The sequence below is a fragment of the Bactrocera latifrons genome, unplaced genomic scaffold (genome assembly GCF_001853355.1).
Source record: "Bactrocera latifrons isolate USDA-ARS-PBARC rearing strain unplaced genomic scaffold, ASM185335v1 scaffold_47, whole genome shotgun sequence".
In the NCBI taxonomy this organism is placed as follows: Eukaryota; Metazoa; Arthropoda; class Insecta; order Diptera; family Tephritidae; genus Bactrocera; species Bactrocera latifrons.
The window spans coordinates 762,650-785,467 of record NW_017537123.1 but is presented as its reverse complement, the minus strand read 5'-3'; the positions used below and the strand labels follow the sequence as shown (position 1 = coordinate 785,467).

The window sequence follows — 22,818 nt, the reverse complement described above, 5'->3', positions numbered from 1 at the left end:
AATTCAACAACAACAACAAAGCAAAAGCACAACAATAAAATTAGGGCTAAGTATGAAATGATAAACGAGAAAATATTTTTTAAACAATGTACCTACACATAAGTACACATAAAAAGCATGTGCCGTATATGTAACAACAGTTATGTAAGCAAAACAACTGTTGCAAACAGTTACAGATACATATGTATACCAGTCAAGGGGTCAACATTCCAAGATTTACTCTAATGTCAATTAAATGGGATTAAAGTCGGTTTAGGGAAATCTCCGCTCCCTCGACAGAATTGATCTAGTTTTCTGTTTAATCTAATTTGCTAAATTCTGAGTTTCAACCAAAATTAACGGTAAATACGGTGTTTTCATGGATTCATGGATGTAAGGGCTTATATGGCCCTTGATTTCGATGCGCTTTGGTTTGGTAGTTTTCGAGCCTACAAAGACCAACTGAATTATTTTCACTTTCCGACCACCTTTTTGACCCAGTGACCACCGGCATCGGTTGATTACGTAACGAGCGTTAACTGTGACAAAGTCAACAGATAAATGAATTCTAAATTACCTGAGTAATTTGAAGCTTCTCCCAACTACGGCTCCTCAGTTATCCGAGACAGGCGCACATTTTGGCTCTTTCAATTTGATAAAACAATTTTATTGAAGCTAAAAATCTGTGAAATTTACCACCGAGTACTTCTCGCTGGCATTTATGGGTATATATGTATGTATGGTTGCCAACTTGCGCCACTTGTCTCATTGTCTTTTGGTTTCGTCGTTTGTTTACTCACGATATTTACATTTGCTGGCAATTCTTCATAATATTTATGCGTGTCTCCGTCCCCTCTCGCCGCATACTATGGCCCACCCGCTTTGTTCATATTCGAAATTCAAAAAGGAATTTTGTAAATGCATTGTTGTTGGTATTATGAATTTCACAATGTGAGTGTGTGCGTGCGTGTGGTTGTGTATTGCATTCGTCTTGCTACTGTCAGCGCTACCGCAGAAATGCGGACGGCGGATCTTAACGCTATGACACCGCTGCTTGTTAATTTGTTGAGGCAATCGCATTTCGCCCACAACAACAAATGGTTGCTTGGTATATTGCTGATTTCTTGGCAGCCATCTGCAACTTTCTCTCATTGTTGTTCACACACACACATTACGCATTTATGCAAATGTTTCATCACTTTTTTGGTCTGCGAGTGAATTCGCTCAATCCGGCCTACTCGGTGGAGGCGTCAACGCTTTTACAACTGTTATTTAATTTTATTTCTTTCATCGCGTTGTTGTTGTTTGCACATTTCTATAAATACACTCATTCGTTTCTGGCTCTTTATACACTTCTGCTTTAGTTATGGATGCCTAGGTCAGTTTTTGGGGGAAAAAATTGCCGCTTCAGTATTGTTGTTGTTCTCTTCACGCTCTGCATTCTGCTGAGTGTTTTTTTTTTTTTCTTGGGCGTTGACTTTATTAATTAATAACGGGTTTTTCTTGGTTGTAGAAGTCTTGAATATGCATATTGTTGGCTTCTTTCGTGTTATCGCATTTCCGCATTACTGCTAATTAACGGCAAATCTCTCCTAAGCTCACGTCAAACAATAATGAATTGCTAATTTGTCAGTATCCAAGCGATTGCGTAACCTCACTGGCATAACCTCTAACTGATATCTTTAAAATGTTAAATTAACAAGAAAGAACGTTAACTTTGGCTGCACCGAACCTAATATACCCTTCACAGGTGTATTTCTTTTAGTAACTATGTGTTCAGTTTGTATGGAAGCTATATGTTCTAGTAATCCGATCTGAACAATTCTTTCGGAGATTATATTATTACCTTAAGCAATAAGCCATGTCAAAGATACCACGTCAAATGTGAAAGTTTTCCACACAAGCCCTTGATTCCGATCGTTCGGTTTGTATGGCAGCTATATGCTATAGTGAGCTGATCTGAACAATTTCTTCTGATATTACATTTTTTATATGAACAATAACTCATTCCAAATTTCGTGAAGATATATYGTCAAATGAGGAAGCTTCCCATGCAAGCATTTGATTCCGATCATTCAGTTTCTATGGCAGCTATATGCTATAGTCAACCGATCTGAAGAATTTCTTCGGAGATTAAATTGTTGCCTTAAAAAATAATCTGCACCAAATTTCGTGAATATATCTTGTTAAATGTGAAAGTTTTCCATACAAGAAGTTGATTCCGATTGTTCAGTTTGTATGGCAGCTATATGTTATAGTGGTCCKAWAYCGGCAGTTCTGACAAATGAGCAGCTTCTTGAAGAGAAAATGACGTTTGAAAAATTTCAAAAGGATATCTTAAAAACTGAGGGACTAGTTCGTATATATACAGACAGGCGGACAGACACTCATTTCCATTCGCTTTCAGTTGCACTTCGGTAAGCTGTGAACTAGAAAAGACGAGAAAATAAAGCAAAACTAATTAAACTGGTCGTCAGCTGCATAATTCATGAGATCGGTGACTTTTCAAAGAGTAGAGACAATAAAAGTAGCGCGATTGAACAATGCCGTCGAGTTAGAGTATCTAAATATTTATGTGTGTGGGTCGAATTTGTGCAACCGAAAATTAGCTCGCTGACACTCGTTTCAGACGTCATTGGCACATTTACAACTTGTTCGGTTGCACACATACACAGCTTCAATTCGACCAAAGGCCCTTTGGGTGTGTTTTAAGTTCTTCAAACCCTTACAGACCGGGCAAACCGGCAAAGAGGAAACGAACCTTAATCATGTTCTGTTCATAGCATATTATTTTCTAAACAAATAAGACTAAAATGTTCAAAAGGAATCAAAGAGGCTAAATAGATGATATCCGTACAGTCACTGATACTAAAACTGAAACACAGAAAAATGTTCGGTTTCGCTACATTTTGACTTAGGAGAGAAGGTTTAAGTGCAAACTAAGCAAACTATTTCAAACATCTACTTTTCAAATACTATTTTCTGTATCAGCAGGAATCGAAGACTCAAAATCTTAGTTAAAGTTTCTTATATGGGTCTTCTGAAGAAGCGGGCCTTCTCTTATAGCATACTAATGTTGTGCAGATAATAAAAATTTTTACCAAAAAAGAGTACTGAGTAAACAATTGACAAATCTGTTTCGTATTTATTTTATTAGTTTTCTTTTTCTTGCGATTAGTCCATGGTCTTCTGAGCAAATGTACGAGTCTATCCTTTTCCTGAGAAGAATATCAGAAAGCTTAAACTTTAACATTTAACTAGACGCTGGTCGTGAAGTAAAGGTGTCATTCTCACGCGGGTCCACTCAGCCTGACTGCCCGCAGTTATTTGCGGTGCATCGCGAGTGGTAGGTGTGTGGTGCCACTTGTTGTGGAAGCTCACGATGTTTTCGTGTCACTGTGACAAACCCCGGCGATGGCGCACGAAGACCGCAGCTCCGGCAATGGACAAATGTGTGCGCACAGATACATAGCTTCTGAGTTTCATTACATTATGAACGTGTAAACTGCTACGTAATTTTAGTTCGCATTATGCCGTTCAATTACTTGATTACATTTAGCACAAGTCATGTGAGCCACATGAAGATAACCAAACCACTTCTACTTAGATAACGATTTAATAACAAAATGCCTCTATTGGAAATGTAAACAGATATCTCCTGAGCGGGCACAAGGATTCATCGATATAGGCTATTGGGTGGGGAAGGCATTCGAAAATCAACTCGAAAATTAAAGCTGCGTGTTGTGGAGCGGCTGGCAGAGTGCCATTGACACAAGCCTGGAGTGCCCCAATCCGCCGCCGCCTGCCATCCGGCTGCCAATGACTCATGGACAGACTGGCCCCCATAAATTATGGTATTTGTATATCTGTGGGTGTGCATGTAAACGTTAGAGCTGAGTGCCAAGCTAATCGTAGGTATCGAACCATGTTTTTGCACACAGAGTGTTTCCACTACATAACCTTGTATGCGCATAATATTCACATTTATGCGAAGCCAATGTACATGCAAATGCTGCCGTGGATGACTTGTTTGTCCAGCGACTAATTAACACGTGAAATAAGACGTCGTAACCAACTCTCGTCTCCTAACTTTGTAATTTTGTAACGCTATTCCGTTTTCGTCGCTCGACTTCGATGAAAATGTAAGCGAATGGAAAGTAAAAAGTTCAGTCATAACAATAATGTATAGCGGTAAATATTTTATGTAAATTATTACCAAACGATCAATAAAATAGTTGGCCAAATGTGTTTGAGGTTATACAAGTATCAAATGTATAGCAATAAACGAGTTTGAAACAAACAAATAGATTGCATAACAGGTTCAGTTAAAGGCTGAAAAGATGTTACGTCGCATTTTATATTGTTAATTCAAAACATCAAATCAATGGGAATGTCAAAGGGAGGGACCGAAGTCGTTTTCAGGGGCCTCTTTCATCCTTTAGTATGGGTTTCGAACTCACTGCCAAGACCACATACTTTAAAAATCTTATTCAGCTTTCTTCAAGCTTATGGGATGCCGTCTGAAAATATCAAATAATTGCTATTTGTGCAAAAATATTGAAAATGAAATTTAAAAGTCATTTGGTTTTGAGTAAACTAAAAGTGAAGAGAAGAGACCGTCGACGACTATATAACAGTTCTTAATGATTATAAAATACTTTAATTATGATTATACTCGAAAAAATGCAGTCATTTTGCGCATTTTAGTCCCACTTTAACTTCACCTTCGAGTAACTGTAGTTAGCTGCAACTGTTACCAAAGCAACTGCTAACTGTGCGAAGACTGACGAAGCTACAGACAGTAGCATAATCACTTGTAAAACAACAAACATGACAACAACAATTGTTGCAAGCGAATGCACGCAAAAAACAGAATTGCAGACGCATGGGGGGCGGTCCGCGGCTGAAGATTCGCAAACTCGGCTGACGCAACGGCATTAGATAGAGGCAACGAGCGCGCAAGAAGCCAATTGCCACAACAGAAGTTGCGAATGCATAACTGCGAAGTGCCTGCAAATTTCGTTGATAAGGAAGGCACCGGCGGGCGGCGGGAGACAAGGAGGAAGCGCGTGCATGCGCTGAAAAGCGAAGTTGAAGTCGCAGCTTGAATGCCACCAGCGCAGAGACCATGTCAAAGCGTCTTAGCATATCAACAGCGCATTATAACCGCATGCAACAGCAACAACAAGAGCAGTAGCACCATCAAATGAGATGGGAATCGAGCTCGAGGCGGTGGCAGCGACGGTGCAAGCAAACCAAAGTTACAGCGTTTACACACGACTTGGTGAATTGGAGGTGCAAACCGGTGGCTGGCAGCGGTGTGTGTTGAACGCTTACGCGACTCATTGCATGCCATGAACTCATTGTTGATTGCCAGCTGTTCATAATCTATGTACAATTGAGTGCAGTTAAATAGCGGCACGGAAGATCACAGCGAGCTGTTGTTGTTGTTCGACGTGAGGCGCCAAATGCCGATAGATGCCGTGTGATGCCACTGGTACTTTTGCTTGTGTATCTTACGACAGCCACTAATGCAGTTACCTATTGTTGTTGTTGTTGTTGTGTTTGTAATTTTGTTTTGGTTTTCTTGCTTTTTTCCACATTTGTTAGACTTTTGTTCTAAATTGCATTTGTCGCAAGTCATGAAACCGTCTCCAAAGAGGCTTTCAACGACTACAAAAACAAAATATGAGGAAATATTGAATTTATGATTGCTTTTGTTATGCGAGAAATATTTTTGACAGTAATGAATTCCGAAAAAATAACAATTCCGACATTTCGAAAACTGCTTTCGAAAATCGCTATTACATGCGTACATACATATGTACAAACTGGAAATACTTAGCCACACGTTTGCAATCAGAAATGGTTGCACCTGTCCGTGATTAATTATTGCAGCGACCGTTACTTCAAGTTGGCGCAATTTCCGTTACAACTCGTAGTGCCTACTCCAACTGGTGACACGCCAAATTTTCCGCATGCAACAGGCCACAGTTATGATTGACTTAATTTAAGCTAATAAACGCCCAGCAGAGCATTTCTTTGTGACAGCACCACCACATACACACACACATGCATGTATATGACACTCTCGCACGGCCGTTTCACTTTCTAGCCGACACTTTTCCTCCACGCAATGCCACTCGATTATGCATTCAGCGGTTCAAGTGTCTGATTACTTGTTTTTGTTGTGTTTTTTCACTTTTCGTTTTCGTTTTCATTTTCGATGCTTTTGCTGAAGAAGCTGCTCGGCAACTTGCCACATGCCGCATGAAAACCTGCAAGTTGCCAATCTGCTTGGACCGACTCATCGCATGCCTGCCAAACCGGTGAGTGGTTGTAGTCAGCCTCTACAGGGAGTATGTACATCGACTGTGAGTGTATATATGTGCATATGTGTGTACGTATTTATTTTATCTGCCAAATACTTCACTTTAGTGCAATTTCAGGTTATCGGTTATGTTCCTCATCTTTTTCCTTAATCTTTAATTTTTTTTTTTTAAGCAAAAGCAATAATTTATAAGACGCGCTTATATAGTATTCGTAGGACTGAGTACCAATTGTATATTCACAGGCACTGTAAAATTATGCGATTTTAAGCGGATAACCAACATTTGGGATCCGCAAAATTGTGTTTATTAATTGAAGAATTTGAGCTTCGTGAATTTTATTCTGAGTTGATTGCAAGCATATCCATAACATTTTTGCAAACTTATTTTTTTTTTATATATAAGAAGTGTTTTTTAATGAACCAAATATGTACCATTTTGGTCGAACACTTTTCTCCATTTTTCCACAAGAGACATTTTGACATCAGTGTAACAGTTTTCCGATTTCTCGGCGAAAAATTGCAACAAGTAATTTTCACAGACTTCTCTTGAAGCTGAATTTACTCGTTTAAGAGAGTTCTGCATTGACCAAAACAAATGATAGTCCGATCTTACAAGGTCATGGCTATATGGCTGATGCATCAAAACTTCCTAGCCAAGCTTTCCCAGTTTTTACCGAGTCATCAAAAATGAAGGCGGAGGCCTTTCTGTTGATCAATTCTCATCAGTTGTTGATAGTAAAATGGAAAATCAACTGTTCGATAAGGCTAAAGCAGCTCATAGTGCATGATTCCTTTCCAATCCCACCAAACACTCAGCATCATCTTTCGAGGCGTCAATCCTGGCTTTGTTAGTGCTTATGTGACGGTCGATCCTCGTCGATCTTTTCCATAATGTCATCGACTTTCTCAACGATAGGTCAACCAGAGCAAGGTGCATCTTTCATATCGAAATTTTCAGAACGGAAGCGAGCGAACCATTGTTGTGCTACCCAAACTGATACATTATTGGCTCCGTAAACTTCACAAATTTTATTGGAGGCTTGCGGGACATTCTTCCCTTTTTTATAGAAAAATTTTAAAATATACCTAATTTCTTCATTATGTTTACTAATTTTTGAACAGCTGTAACTTTTCTTCAACTTTACTTGAATTTATTTTGGTTTTGGTTGAATGAAGCTTAAATGCTCGTCTTTCCAGCACTATATGGTATGACACAATGGTAGCACTGTAGATATACGACTGCAACAAAATCCAGTGAGAAAATACGAAAAGACTTCTTCGACATCCCAATATTTTTCGACTACACTAATGTATTTTTTGTACTCAATTACGGTAAGGTCTCCTCGTATTAATTGAAAAAAGTATAAATATAGTTTATTATTTATTTTCCCACAAATTACCAACTTCCTGAAATTAGTTGCAAAAACCTCGCATTTTTGTTTCGTAATTGATCCTTAAAATCGAGAAAAATCAGTTATTAACTTAATTGCTTGATAACTGTACGAAATCTCTAAAGAAACATGAACTGGTTTATATTCGGCTTTTAGGAGCCTAATGCCACAGTCACACATAAATTTACCAAACACTAATGCGCTGGTGTGTGTATCATGTGACGTAACTAACCAACTATAATTAAATTATTACTTGAAGCAAACACGCTAATCTCGCATTTCCAATTCGGGCGAACACCGTGCTGAGCTCACACACACACGACCGAAAATGCGGTCAGCAGCGCCATGGACGGCAGTAAACGGGCAGTTTGACTTCCTTTGGCCGACCAACCGTTGTGAGAGGTCGATTTGCGCGGGTGTAAATGGAAGGAAAACCCAGAAACAACAATAGCTAATTTGTTAAATATCTCTCTACATAGGTAGGTGCATATGTATAGACTCCTTGGCGCTTGATCGCCGTGAATGAAGCTTTTTCTGCAACTTCGGCGGCGCTCGATCCCACTCGGCTACCAAGCAGAAGAAGAAGCTTTGCGTCCGGCGCAAATACAGCTGGTTTTTGTTGTTTACAGCATCATCTTCAACTCGTGAATTATTGAAGGCGCAAGTTCGGTTGAGGTGGCCAAAAGTTAGTTTTGTGTGTGTGAAAGTAGTTTTTCTGGTCAAATGATTGCCGCTGCTGATTTTCGAATTTTCGAATGTGAATGTATTGATGTCTATGTGCGTGTATGTATCTGGTGGAATACTCCTGCGGTTTCTACACGCAAACTTACATGAAAAGCTAAATATCAAAATTATTTTGCTTAGGAGAACCGGTGTGTGTGCCAAAAATCCTGATGTAATCACTTTCGTTAGTGGCAATAGAAAGAGGTCGAAACGGGCAAAATACACCAATAACAGATTTGCTGCTGGAGTCTTCGGTTTGGTGCACTCAGTCCGCTTTTAAGAGTTTGATCCAATGAGAACCCGTGACTTGGAGTTGAGGCTTTCTTAACTTTATTTGTAGAGCATTTATGAAGCACAGTGGTCTTCCACTAAATAGTATTTCGAACGCGAAATTTCACTGACAGGCCTTCAACTTCAGAGTTTACCTTAGAAAGTTGCCGAAATTGAGCGTAAGGTGTAAAGCCCTAAGAAATGAAATGCTCGACTGTCACTCACTGTCTCGTTAGTCTCCAATAGTTTCCTAAATACCACAAAAGTATCGCCGGCAGGGCCAATCCACACCTGGACGCATTTACCACGTGACTGGACCCTATTTCACAACAATTCGGCACAATTACACCCACTCAAGCGCATTTACGTGGGCATTCAAATTAGCTGAGCCTCGGCGGCACTTGCGCCAATTACAGTCAGCATTTGGCGCTTGATTTCCACAAATAACACAAGCGGACAAGCAGTTAACTCAGACGCTGAAGTGACAGTGCCACTACAAGGGCCCTTAAGCACTCATCTGTACCAACGTGTGCAAGGGATATCTGCCCAAAGGCTCCAAAAACAGAAAGCTCTGCTATGGACACCCAAACCCATGCCGAGACCTCCCGTGCGGTTTCCAAAGAGACTGCATGTGGTAAAACCCATTGTAAGTAAGTGCTGTCTGCCAACCGAAGTAGCATCGCAATGTAAAAACCGTTAAAGAGCCGTGCAGAATACAAAACAACAACGACGGCACTAATAAAAGCAGACATTTAACGTAACAAGATGAAGACAACCATTAAGAAAAGTTCAAGCCGTTTGTGTGCAATCGAAATGTCGATAAAAGTTGTAGTTGTAGAGGTCAGTCGCTCTTCGACGGGCACTCAATGAAAACGAAAGCGAGTATAACGACTTTTTCTAGTCACTTTTTCTTATTGCCCACCGCTGTGGGCTGCAGCTCGACTGCGACAACATTAAGCAGCCTAAACCAGTAGTTGTTGTCGGAGAAGCTCAAGCCATCCGAACCAGTTTAGTACAACAAAAACAAGAGCGGGAAGCACATGCATTGGCTTAAGTGAAAGGCATGAAGATTCGGCATTCGAAAGGACGTAAAATCGGATTAGCAATCGGATTTTTTCGCGAATTATGGAAAATGAGCTTCAAATAGAACGCACTTGTGTATAACGGTACTTTCAAACTAATGAAGATTTTTAGTGAATCCCTCACTTGTCGCTCGTGCCACACTCCCTGTGGGCATCAAGGCAGATTTCCTGGCCACTCAACGGACCGACACTTCGCCCCCAATTTCTTAACGACTTTTTGCCAACGTTTCTCAAATTGGTTGCACTTAGGTGGGCTTATGCGAAAATTGGGTGAGCGAGTCCAAGCAGTTGGCTGCAGAGCCAATCGCGAACTGGTGTCACTCCTGTGCAATTACTTAAGCCCCCACAAGTTGTAACATATTATTTCCACACACACACACACGCACACCCGTGTTGAGTAATAGCATTTGCACATGACTGTTTCTGCGTATAATACTTTCCTTTTGTGTGCTTTTGTTTTTGCTTTTGAAAGTAATATGCGTTATGAATTTGTGTGCAATACCAGTCATGCGTCACGGCGATGCAACCGCCACGGCGACCGATTTATGGCCATCAACACACTTACCAGCGAACTGTTGGAAAAAACACCGAATCCGCTTGTGGGTGTAATAGATTAATGTACATAACTGTTTTGGTAATGACTACCAAGTATTTGACTTACGTACCGAAATTCTCCCCAACATGATCTTAAAATAAAGTCACACAGATTTCTTATGTCATTCATATAACTCATCAATCGTGGCTAATGTACTTCCATTCGCCGCCGTCCCGAATTTCGAATCTGAAATCTGTAATCCATTACATAACCGCTACATTCTGATTGTTTCGTGGGCAAGGTCGGTACATACAGCCCACACATTCATGCGAAGCACATTCGATAACAACAAATGAGGCGCAATCCACCAAACCGCAGCCGAATGACCCAATAACAACGCCTCGGGCAGAGCAACAAACAAATGTGGGGGCAAAGCGTTTTGGAGCAGTCACAAGGTTACTATGCGGTTATCTTTATAATATTTATGTTGCTGCATATTTATCAGACAACAACAAAGCAGCGGTGGCAATTAGTTGAGAGCAGCGAGAAAGGCCAAGAAATCGTTTCTATTGGTGTTAATTTCAACACAGCAAACCACTAATTATGAGAGTGAAATAGATTTCGGCTGATGTTACGCACGTCACGAAGACGCTAGCGCTGTTGTTGTTGTTGTTGCCGCTGCTACCGACGCATGTATGTGCCGTGGTGCGGCATCGATGCTTGGGGCCACGAGGCACTCGAAGAGGCCAAAAGCTATCAACGCAGAGCCGAACATCGGTTCAAATTTAGAGCTAAAACAATGGGAATGGGAAAGATATTCAATTTATTTGGTATTTGTGGTGTGTACCGATGTGTGCGCCTATAAAAAAAGGCAAAAGTGGAGGCAATAAAACGACTTAAATGAAATCGAAATAAAATGAAAGCGAAAGTAGAGCGAGAAGTCGTCAAAAACTGTAAATATGTTTAGCGATTGCGGCAGCGAATGCTATTACTTCTGCTAAATAGGCAAACACGATCATTTCAGCAACGAAAAATTAGTCCCCTTCAAGAAAATAATGAAAATTGTACCACATCGGAGCGACCTTTCAATGTGAGAGAGATTTGTTGAATTGCCAAATTTTTATTCAAATCTATAAATATGTAAGGGTATGTCGGATTTTCTGCAGTCAAAATTTCATTCATAGCTTCAACGCTGATGTATTTTTTTTAATTAACTTTGTAATGGGTTTCTCTCCGAGGCAAAAGAAAGCAAGCTGAGCGTTAGCAAACATAATTATAGGGTAGAAATATTCAATTTGGAGTTTCCATTTGCTTTTCTTGTAACCTTAAGTAAATATCCGCATACCAGATATTAACAACAAGCAGACAAATATCCACTCAGCTTCTGCAGTATCTTATTGTCTGAGCTTTTCCGATAGCATCACCTCGATCGCAGAATCGAGCTCTGCGCAACATTTCCGTTTCTCAACATCTCTTATTGAAGAAACATATTTAGAAAACACCCACCAAACACCAGACGTTGAGTAGCGAGCCAAAGCGAGTCCTTTAGTCCAAAGTAGAGGATACAGTGAATCGCTCGAGCTCAATGGACACTTCATCTAGCATTGGTACTTTTTCTTTCGCTAAACGGAAGATTTTCGAAATAGAGATATTTTCCATTTCGTGTTTCTAAGAATGGGACTAAGTAAGCTGTGAAAACGCGAACTATATAAAAATACAGATCGAAACATATGGGAAGCCAAAAAAGTCTTCTCGTATTTGGTCAATAGATGTCGTTGTAGTCGTATATCTCCAGTGTCACCAATCACCTTTAAGGTGTCATACCATACACACAGAATTGGTGCGGTGAGATTTTAGGCTTCATTTAACCAAAAAAATTAAATTCGATGAAATTGAAAAAATTAAGTAAAAATAATTAAGAAATTCGCTATTTTTGAAATTTTTGTATAAAAAGGGAAGAATTCCACCCAAGCCACCAATGAATTTATGAAGTTTACGGAGACGATGCTGCATCAGTTCGTGTAGCACAACAATGGTTCGCTCGCTCTCGTTCTGGAAATTTCTATGTGAAATATGCACCTCCCTCTGGTCAGGTCGCTGAAAAGGCGATAAAATTATGGCGATGACATCGCCAAGGAACTGAACATTCATTATCAAAAGGTTTTGACCATTTAAAAAGATTTGGCTACAAAAAGAAGCTCGATGTTTGGGTAGCACATGAATTGTCTATGAATATTTTAAAGAACCGAATTAACATCTGCGATTCTTTGCTGAAACGAAATGTAATCGAACCAGTTTTGATGCGAATGGTAATAGGAGACGAAAAGTGGATCAAATACGACAAAAATGTGAGAAAAAATCATGGTCCGTTTAATGTCAACGTGATGAGATTAAAGCAGGCAATCGAAAAAAAGGCCCGAACTGATTAAGAGAAAGTTCTTCGTCTGCCATCAGAGCGCTTAGTTGGGAAGTTTTGATGCATTCACCACATAGCCCTGATCTTGCATCATCGGACTACCATTTGTTTCGGTCAATGCAGAACTCTCTTAATGGAGTAAAGTCAGCTTCAAGAGAAGTCTGTGAAAATTACTTGTCGTATCTTTTCGCCGAGAAACTAGGAAACTTCTACACTGATCGAATAATGTCTCTAGCGAAAGAATGTCAAAAAGTGGTCGACCAAAATGGTGCATATTAAATAAGTTGAAGTTGGATTAGAAATACGAAAAGACTTTTTTGACTACCCAATACATGGAATATAGTATAATCCAAATTGATTTCGGTTTTGCTTACTTGCATTTTTCCAATATGAAGCAGCAGTAAATTTAGTTGATGTCTTTTAATTAAATCCAACTTATAAGCATGTAGCATACATGAGTGCGACGAATCGGGCCACAGCTATATCCGACGGTCACTATTTTTAACTAAGACTCGAGTTTGCGCAAATATATATGTCCCTTTGTGAGTTTTAGCGCGGGTTCGCTTCTTAGGTCCGAATATTGAAAAATAAGATGAAAATTTGAAACTTGTAAATAACAACAACATGAAACACATTGGCAAGTATCTTCATCGATTTCCAAGTCGAGCGTATTTTCGAAATCCAGTTGCTTTTGCCATATGTTTTTTGCTATTGTTAAAATCTGTGCAAGTGGCGATAAAATTAACCAAAAGACTTGTTTCAACAACGAAAATCAAAAATGAAGAACGAAAAACAGATTATACTAAACAATAGTTTACGCATTTTGAAATTTATTAATTAATTTATGTATGTAGCATGTGTGACATACGGACATAACGCATGCAACGGTCTTCAAGCGCCTCGCTCCACAGCTGCTTGGCGCTACACATAAATTTACGACCCCATGACGAAATCGCAAAGTAATGCTCAAGCGATGTTCGTTCCACAGCAACACAGGCCACATTTACAAGTTACATCTGTGGCCATAAACGATGGCGAACATGAAGAAGACGTCGCCGCACGAGTTGCAGTCACATTGGCAGCCGTAACACAAACAGGTCCCGCCGGCACAGCGACCGGTTGCAACTGCGCAAGCGCCCTGATGCGGTCACTTTGCGACTAGCGTGCGCGTGTGTGTCGTCAGCAACGGTCGCCAGTGAATTGAAAAGTGAAAGGCATTCCTGCAAGTTAATGCTGTCAGCGTGATGACTTGGCGTGTGGTCGTGTGTGTTTGTGTATTGCGGTGCGAGCATCTCTACAGGTTTACTTCACACACATCTCCACACACATTTATGGCTTTGTTTTCATTTCGATTTAGACTCAATTATTTCATTTTGCTTTCAATTGTTGGCATTTTGTAATATTTTCGGTTGACTCGCTTTATGACTTAAGCGCTGGCCAACTTGATAAGCGCGTCTGTGGCAGCTGCACGACCTAAGGAAGCAACAACAGTTAGTTGGCAATCGAATTCCGATTTCAGTTGGGCAAAGCAGCCAAAATTGGATGTTCGTAGGCATTGCTTCCGGCTGAGGGCGCTCATTGTGCGTGACCTTCCCTCCGACGCGCGTGGCTTGCCGTCAGACGCGTTTAGCGTACTTAGTCAATTAATTAACTAATTTATGGTCGCGCAATTAATTTTATCTCCTTTATTGTTATTTTTATTTTTAATTTCACAGCTTAATGGCACCCATTACACGACTTAACGCTCTCGTTGACCTTTACATTTGCCTCGTACGCAACTTGGCACTTGTGTTGCTTAATGTTTTTCTGGCCGATCTAAATCGCGTGCAAAGCTCCCATTTTTGGCGTAACAAGTGCAGCTGGTTGTCAAAGCGGTTGCCAAGGGTGAAGCTAGCCGTGTGTCTATGTGTGTGCTGTGAAAATGTGCGCGGACGGCCTTATGGCCAAGCGACGACGGTTGCAGCCGGTTTGTGTCTCGAAACTCTGCTTCATTTCGGTGTCCATTTCTGCCTTGCAAATGCCGTTGTGGCATGAAAGTTCAAGATTACATAGACTCGTTGCTGAAATGGACAGTCCAAATTTCGATTTCGGGTAAATAGGAGCACAACAACAAATTTAAAAATTTATTTGCAAGATATTGCAGTTCTTAATTGGGCCCCTTAAATCGTACTGAAATCAGTGATTTTGTTGTTGTAAATGAATGATAATGCTGAATACTTATTATCAATAATTAAAATTGTAAAAATAAAAAACGAGTCAACGTGGGTCTAATTTTGACTAGAGTGGACTTTAGGGGTCCGTTGCTCAAAATCCCATTCTCCGCTAAGCACCCTGAATTTTGTATACAGAGACTAAATAATCAATTTTCTGTCTATTTCATTATTTCATGCTAGAATTTTCCTTTGGTTCCTTGACCTCGCACACACACATGTCTTTTCGAATACCCGTTAACATCACTACAACTTACATTTTTAATACTAATTTATTTGTGTCTTTTAAAATGTCAATTTATTGAAATTAAATGAAGTTCGCTTCTTAAGTCTTTTGATTTCAGACTTGTTCAGCGTATTTACTCATTGATTAATTAATATATTTATCACCAACAAAGCGACCACAGAAGAGTCATACTCTGGCACACATCCACAAAAGTGGATGGCCAATCGATGAGACCTCAAGCAATTTGTGTTCGAGTGTGTGTGTGTGTATGTATGTGAGAAGATCCACATGCCAACAGCAGCAATAGCTCACGGTCACTGCAAGTCGGCGCTGCACAAACAACAAAGCGTGCACATCTGAACCGTCTGCATTGAACGCTTCGCCATCAACACACACACACACACACATGCACATAAATCAATTTCATGCAGGCCAATCTCCGAAATTCGAAGCAAACTGTGGCCCCAATTAGTTAACCAACACTAAGAGTTGCCGAAGTGGCGAGCGAAGATAAACATCCAAGGCTAAAGAGACGACAAGTGCATTTTAATAGACACAACAACACACAATTAACACAAATAAAGCGCGACTAAGGCAGAAGCAATGAAATTTGTTGCAAAACACCGCCAAAGCCGAAATATAAACAAACGGTGGCGACTTGAAGCGAATTCCAGCAAATTACCTGCGAACACAAATGCGGGGGGGGGAGGAGAATACACAAATGCCACTTAACTAAACAACAATAGGCGGAAGGGTCTTTCAGCATTGTCTGCGAATTGTCAAAGAATTGATTTTTCGAATATTCGCCTTTTATACTAATGTGATGTGTGTATTTGCTACAGTCTTCTTTCTCCGCCAAGTGACAATGGCTTCTTTCATTGCAGAAAAGAAAAGAGTTTTTTACAAATGACCCAGAAACCTTCAAAACGCGTTCACAAAGGGAATGTTGTGACTGACGTGTGTGAATGGCATAGGCAAACAGCTGGAAGAATGGCGACAGCAAATGGAGAAGCGTGGCAGACCGAAAGCATTGATTGCCCATTAACTGTTCAATGGTCACCGCTTTTGACCGAGCGACGAGTGATAGCTCAGCCAACTCAGCTGAGTGAGGGAGTGGGTAGCGCGCAGTGTCTTCGAGGCAATTAATTGCAATGAAAGTGTTGAATGCCAACAAACGAGGCGGGACAGATGTAGAGCAACTGATAAGCTTCCTTTGAAAATGTTTGAGTGCTAGAAATGACGAAAGAATGGAAATGATTTTGTAGCTTATAAACGGTAAATACAATATAACAAAGCAAAAGCTTTGAATCGGGGCGATGACTCTCTGTCAGAAGACTGTAGCGCCAAAGTACCTCACAATCAGTGGCGTAACTATACCGTTCGAGGCCCGTGGCAAATTCATCGAATGGGCTCCCTGCCCTCCCACTTCCCCAATATATAAAGAAGCTGAACCAACAACAATAGTATTTTACATTTTATAATATTTATTTATACACTTTTATTTGTAAGAGCTAACTAATAAATCACTAACTGAAGTAGGTACATACAAACTTTATAATTATAATTTCTTGATTTTCTAATTATTCACTTTTAATTAAAGGTACCTAATTTAAAGTATATATTGAACTGAAATCACAATTTTATTTTAAGTACACAATTTTAATGTTTAAAATTCCCTTCTTCGGACTTTCTGTTCAGCAAAAGTGTTAATGACATCATCAAAGTTCAATTTCGGGCCATAGAATTTTCGACGGATAGAATAGCCAAATTGCTTAACCTGTCTTGTCCCATAGAATTTCCTAAATAAGTTTTTATCAATTTCAGTTTTGAAAATGATCGCTCGGCACTAGCCGTAGTTACAGGAATGGTGAGAAATAGCAGAAATGCAGTGCACACTTCAGGAAAGCTTGAAGATATAAAATGATTCTTTATTATTAATAAGTCAGCAAGTTCTCTTATAGCAGATGACCTTTATATTTCGCGTTTAAAAGAGGATCGAAAACTGAGAATTTCTTTGGAAAACGACATATATAAAACTTTTTTATATAAATGGACAAATGCTAAAGCCTTTTCCAATAAATCAGTATCATTCAAGTTTTGCAAAGTGGCAGGCTGCAAGACACTAAAATTGGAGACAATTTCATTCATTCCAAGGAAACGCGATCTAAGTTGATTAATGATGATGTCTAATACACGATAGAATACGTTCACTTGAAACAAGCTTTCAGGATCTTGGAGACGTTCATCCTCACAAATTTCATCAAAATGACGTTTCACTTTTCTCTGACGAGTTTTAGCAAATTCAGGGTTTATAGACCATTTAACTGCAATACTATTTGCTTTCGTTTTTAAATCTTCAAATTCATGTCGATACTTTTCAAGTTCTTCTAGACAGACTTGCAAACGCTTTGAAGCATTTGAAAGATCGGTGGCTTTAGATGAAGTGCTTTAGAAGCCGCGTCTATGGTTTGTAAGACTTTGCAATGGAAAACCAGCAACATAATAAAATTGTAGTTCTTTACCTTCATCTTTAGCAAGATAGCTTCATATCTCTCATCTGATTTGGAATTTGATAAAATGGTTTTGTTAGCGCTTTTTGAACATCAACAAATCGAACCTTCAAAGCAAACATTTCATCAAGGCGTCCTCCCATCTAGTTGGATTCATTGTTTTTAATGTTACTGAATTTGATGATACAATGGTTTCTCCTTTTTCGTTGTCAGATATAAAACTAGATAATATATTCCATCGTCTAATACTATGGCCAAAAAAAATTATAAATTTGTTGCACAGTTTCGAATAATGTTTGTATTTCTATGACCTCTTTTACTGCATCATTTATTACCAAGTTTAAATTATGAGCAGCACAATGGACATACACTGCATTTGGCTCTATATCTCTTATGAGTTTTGAACTCCGCCAAAAGTACCTTTCATGGTATTAGCTCCATCGTACCCTTGTCCACGGCACTTATTCAGAGAAATACTTTTGTAATTTATGGATTTCATTATCTGCTTGGACATTGCTAAGGCAGTCTGATCCTTAACCTCAGAAATCCTAAAAATGACAAAACTTTTTTACTTAAGTAATGTGTATATGTAATAATAAATGTTGGGAATTGAGATTTCCTCTGACCGGGGGCCGGTGGCATTTTGCCGACTTGCCACCCTATAGCTACGCCACTACTCACAATACACCTTTTGACACAAGTGAGTTAACTCCTGACGCAGTTGTGATTTAAACATCAATATCAGTTTGGTAATCATATAGTTTGGCTCAACCATAAAAATGTTTACTAATTTTGCAAAAAAAGAAACAAAATTACAACAAAAAAGTTGCAGACAGAGAGCAAGCTTCTGCTCATGGAATAAAAAATATGATTGAAATGATGTTTCTTCTTGAAAATGTCTGCCGAAAATTCCAATTTCTGGCCCACTCATGCCAGCAGGCAGTTGTGTATATTGCTCGAAGCATCTGCGGCGGCCAGCCCCAAGCCTCGTCAATCAAAGTCTTTGCATGCTTCAATAAACTGCCACTATCGGTTTTTCTGCGGAAGTGAGCAATTTCACCGCTCATTATGTGCCCATACCTAGTGTGTGCATGTTCACATGTATGTGTGTATGTGTGGTAGTGAATATATAAAAAATTTAGTCTTCATGCGCTTTTCAGGCCAACAAAAGAAAGTAATTTCTGAACATATTTTTGATTTATCGGAGTTATTTGGGGAGCGCACGTGATTAGCATAAATTACAGCGTGTAATTGCTTAGATTTAACAACTGTTAAACCGCTTATTTATAAATTTCTCAGCTACAGTTTTTATTCAACAAATTCGCGCTGATTTTCATACATCCGATAACAATTCTACCGAACTTTACTCGCACATTTATTTTAGGGCACTGATCAACAAATTTTTTTGCTCTGATCAATTGAAGGAGCTCTTACCAGAGCCAATTTCGCAACCCTTAAATCATATGTCTACTAACGCTGTTAAAATTTTTCTCTTCCACAACATCTTGAGATTTATTTGAGTATTCTCAAGCAAAGTTCGCATTTCAATATTCAGAAATCGGCAGTGCGCACAACTGCACCGGAGTTGACTTTTGTCGCGTTGAGCCGCCGTTCTGCTTTCGAGTCAGCCGCTAAGCCCAAAATGTGTAATGAAAAGCGCATTTTAATATTCACTCGGCATGCAAAGCACCAATCAAGCGTTAACTTGGCGCGGCGAGCAGGTGAATGCGTAATACTATACAAGTGTGTGTGTGGCTCATCGATTGTGTCTCGTTGTGCTTATTGTTATTATAAAATGTTTTCTTTTGCTTTTTTGGTTATGTGTAGAAAGTTAAGCGGGTTTGTGGGCTTCGGCTTAACATTTTTACCCGGATTATTTGCATACAAACACACACACTACTGTATGCGTGTACATATGTTTGCAGCGCTAAATCATGCCAGCGGCTGGGCTGCAATACCTGTATGCAAATCCCAAAACGGAAGCAGGTGAATGGTGGCACAAATAACTCACTGTTTCAGTCTCTTGCTTTTTGTAATGTCTTGTGGGCTCGAGCTTTTCGCAGTTTTCGCATTTTGCAGAATTGCATTTTCCCTGGTTCGGAGAGAGCTATTTGTCCTTCTGTGGTTGCCACAACTTCTCCTCACTTGTTGCGACCATCTCGGGTTCCATCGCCGCGACAACCGATTCGCAACAGCCCGGGTTGTTCTCATATCGCTCTTACGAGGCTTTGGAAGCGAGAGCGTTCGCGTATTTGAGTTTCGCCGTTAATTTAAATTAATTTATTAAAGTGTTAAGTAATGACGCGCTAGAGCAAATATGTGGCCAGACAGTGGGACGCTGCAGCTGCATGTGCACAGTAAGTTGATATGTTGGCTTGCAGCGAATATTTACAAACACACACGCGTAACTACTTTCAACGCAGTTGTTTGCTTTGATATTTACTTGGCAAATAGGCACAGCTGAAGCACACAAACCCTGTAGGAAAGTCGTAGCGTCATCAAGTGCATAATATTTGGAGAGCATAATTCTTAAATTTTTGTTACTTTGGAGCATCAGCTGTTAACTTCAGATGTCGTCAATCGAAGTATATACTTTAAATTAGTCATTCTCAGAGTAGAATTTGAAGACTTTTAAGCATCTCTTTACCGTTTCCAGAGTATTGAGAATTTAGATTTACTTCGTTTATCGAGACTTCATAGTACATTGAAACTCACTCACAGTCTCTACAAGCAGTTTTTAAACATATGTACTATATATTAAAAATATATACTGAATCTATGCAATTTAATGCATACGGTCTTAAAACCACTTTGCCTTTATAAAATACAAGTCCCGCCGAAAATGCTGTAAGAAATCTAAGTCTCATAAACCAAATTCCCATATTTTTTGAAGAAAATTTATTTTTTTTTTTTTTAAGGAACTTTCGCGTTGCTTATTCTTAATATTTTCAATGAGTCTCATTGCCTACAGCCCCTTTTACATACTTAAAACTCCCGTCTCTATCCCTAACTTAACGCCATTTACTCGTCCCTACAACCATACAGACATAAATGAGCACCTAACCTCAAACTAAGCGGAGTCAAGACACGCGTAGTATTTACTAACTTGGGCACATCGCGCAGCACTTTTACTTTCTGCTAACCGCATGTCTACTTAATCGTGTTCTGTGCCATCATCTAGCGCACATACTCTTCCGGCTTCCCTTTCATTTTTGCCGGAAGCAATTTCACCCATGCAACATTCAAGCCGCTTTGTGCAAACGCATTCCTTCATTTGTTTTGAGATAGCGGTAAAATATGTAAGACATTTGGTAACAGCAGAGTGCAGAAGACTCATATACATACATATTATATATATATAATATATACATACATCAATTTGTAAATGTATTTTGAAACAAGGCACTTAAGCATGTGAAGGTGAAGGTGAGGTGAGGGTGCCATAGCGAGCATAATTACTATTATTAGATGCACAAGTTAGTATCTCATTTGCTCAAGTGGTAATTAATCAGTGTCGTTTTGTGGGCACACACAAACATCCAAACAAGTACTGACACACATACAAAAGCGGACCTGGGAACTTTTTACCATTATAACGTTATGATTGCCATTTGAATGTAATCAATTTGCATCTGCAAGACGATTTGTCCCACTTACTATTTTTAAGTATTGAATTCCGAGAAAAGCGAGCTAAATTTTATATCTTTTTCAGTATCACTTGCAATTTATAACCCAAGCATATTAGTTAAGACTAAACAAAGTGAATTAGCGTTAATGAAGTGGTTAGTAGTGACCTTTGCAGAGCGATTTCATCATCTCTATACTGGCGCTGTTTTAATGCTTTGAAATTCTACATGAAAATGTGTTCTGTTTTTCCGTTCTAAACTGAATCTGAGACGGATTTAAGCAACATTTACCTTTAAGAAGCGGCAAGTTCGTTTCTTAAGTCTTTTGATTTCAGTTGAAGGAGCTTTGAAAATAAATATTATAAATTTGATAGCAATTATAATATTATATATATCGTCACCTAAAATTCAAAACAACGCATAATCAAACAAATTTAAAATCGTTGTCAGATATAATAACCAATGTATAACCAATACCCTACCAGATAAAATAATCAATATATGACCAACATATAACCATTTTATAACCAAAACTCAATTATTAGTTTTATATTATTGGCTGCTATTATATCACTATAAACATATGAAAGGTGATGTTAAGTTATTTTGCATTTTAGGTAACGATATTGTCTATATCCTTCCTTCGCAACTCTTTCACTCACCAGCACAAGTGCAATCTTCATGGCTGCGGGCGAAACAGTTATCTCCGGGCGTAGCAGCAAATTGAAAGCGCGTCAAATATCTATTATAAAAATGTTGTTGTATTAAGCTAAGATATTTTTTTCTAACGGGAAGTACATAAAAAATCTGATTTCAATTACACTCGGCAAACAAACGAAGAAAGTGAAACGAAGCGAAAAATTTAAAAGCTGTAATTCAAATAACCGTGCGCACTTTACTGTTAATTAGTATCTTTTTGGCATATGTTTGATTTTGTAACTATTTTTCATGCCAAGGCGAGTTCGCACTAGCGCGAAGAAAGTTTCACTGGGTGTCACTTGGACGCAAACATAAATTAAGCGCAGGCAGTGGAATTTTCATTAATCCGTTTCACATCAAAACGCAGGCAGTTTACTTACGCAGAAGCACCGACTAGCTTTAACACAAGAAACAAATGCAAAAACAACACGCGAATGTCCTTCTCGTAAGCCACAGGCAGAGTTCGTTTGTATGTGTGTGGGTGACCAGCGGTTTATTTTATTTATGCAGCGCACACATAAGAGTGTGTCTGTGTGTGTGTGTGGCAGACGACTGTCACTCGATTGTTGGAGGGTTTCACGCGCACCACCGAACCGTACGAAGTTATGGTTAATGTTGAACTGAATTGGACGGAATCGAAATTGCAGTGAGGCGCCCAATGCGACGCTGGTTGCTTCTTTTTCGGCTACCACGACTGTCACTCGATCAGCGCCAAAAAAGACGCTCTCCGGCCGACGACAAGTAAAGTCCACAAGAAGTGGCGAAAAGACAAAAGCGAGACAAAACAGCAAAATTGCGCTAAAAAGAAGACGTAGAAAGC

The 22,818-nt window shown here is 39.4% G+C and overlaps 1 protein-coding gene across 2 annotated transcripts in view; it reads right to left on the bottom strand.

The window, feature by feature from the left end:
* The window catches only part of LOC108973334 (putative mediator of RNA polymerase II transcription subunit 26), a 28,386-nt gene extending 5,788 nt beyond the window's left edge, over positions 1–22,598 (bottom strand). For both annotated transcript variants that reach the window (XM_018940550.1, XM_018940551.1), the window contains exons 1-2: positions 22,379–22,598; positions 21,962–22,041 (exon numbers count right to left, since the gene is read on the bottom strand). In XM_018940550.1, the coding sequence (XP_018796095.1) occupies positions 21,962–21,982 (21 nt within the window). In that variant the 5' untranslated portion in view covers positions 21,983–22,041; positions 22,379–22,598. The remainder of the gene's footprint in view (positions 1–21,961; positions 22,042–22,378) is intronic.
* Between the last annotated feature and the right edge of the window lie 220 nt (positions 22,599–22,818).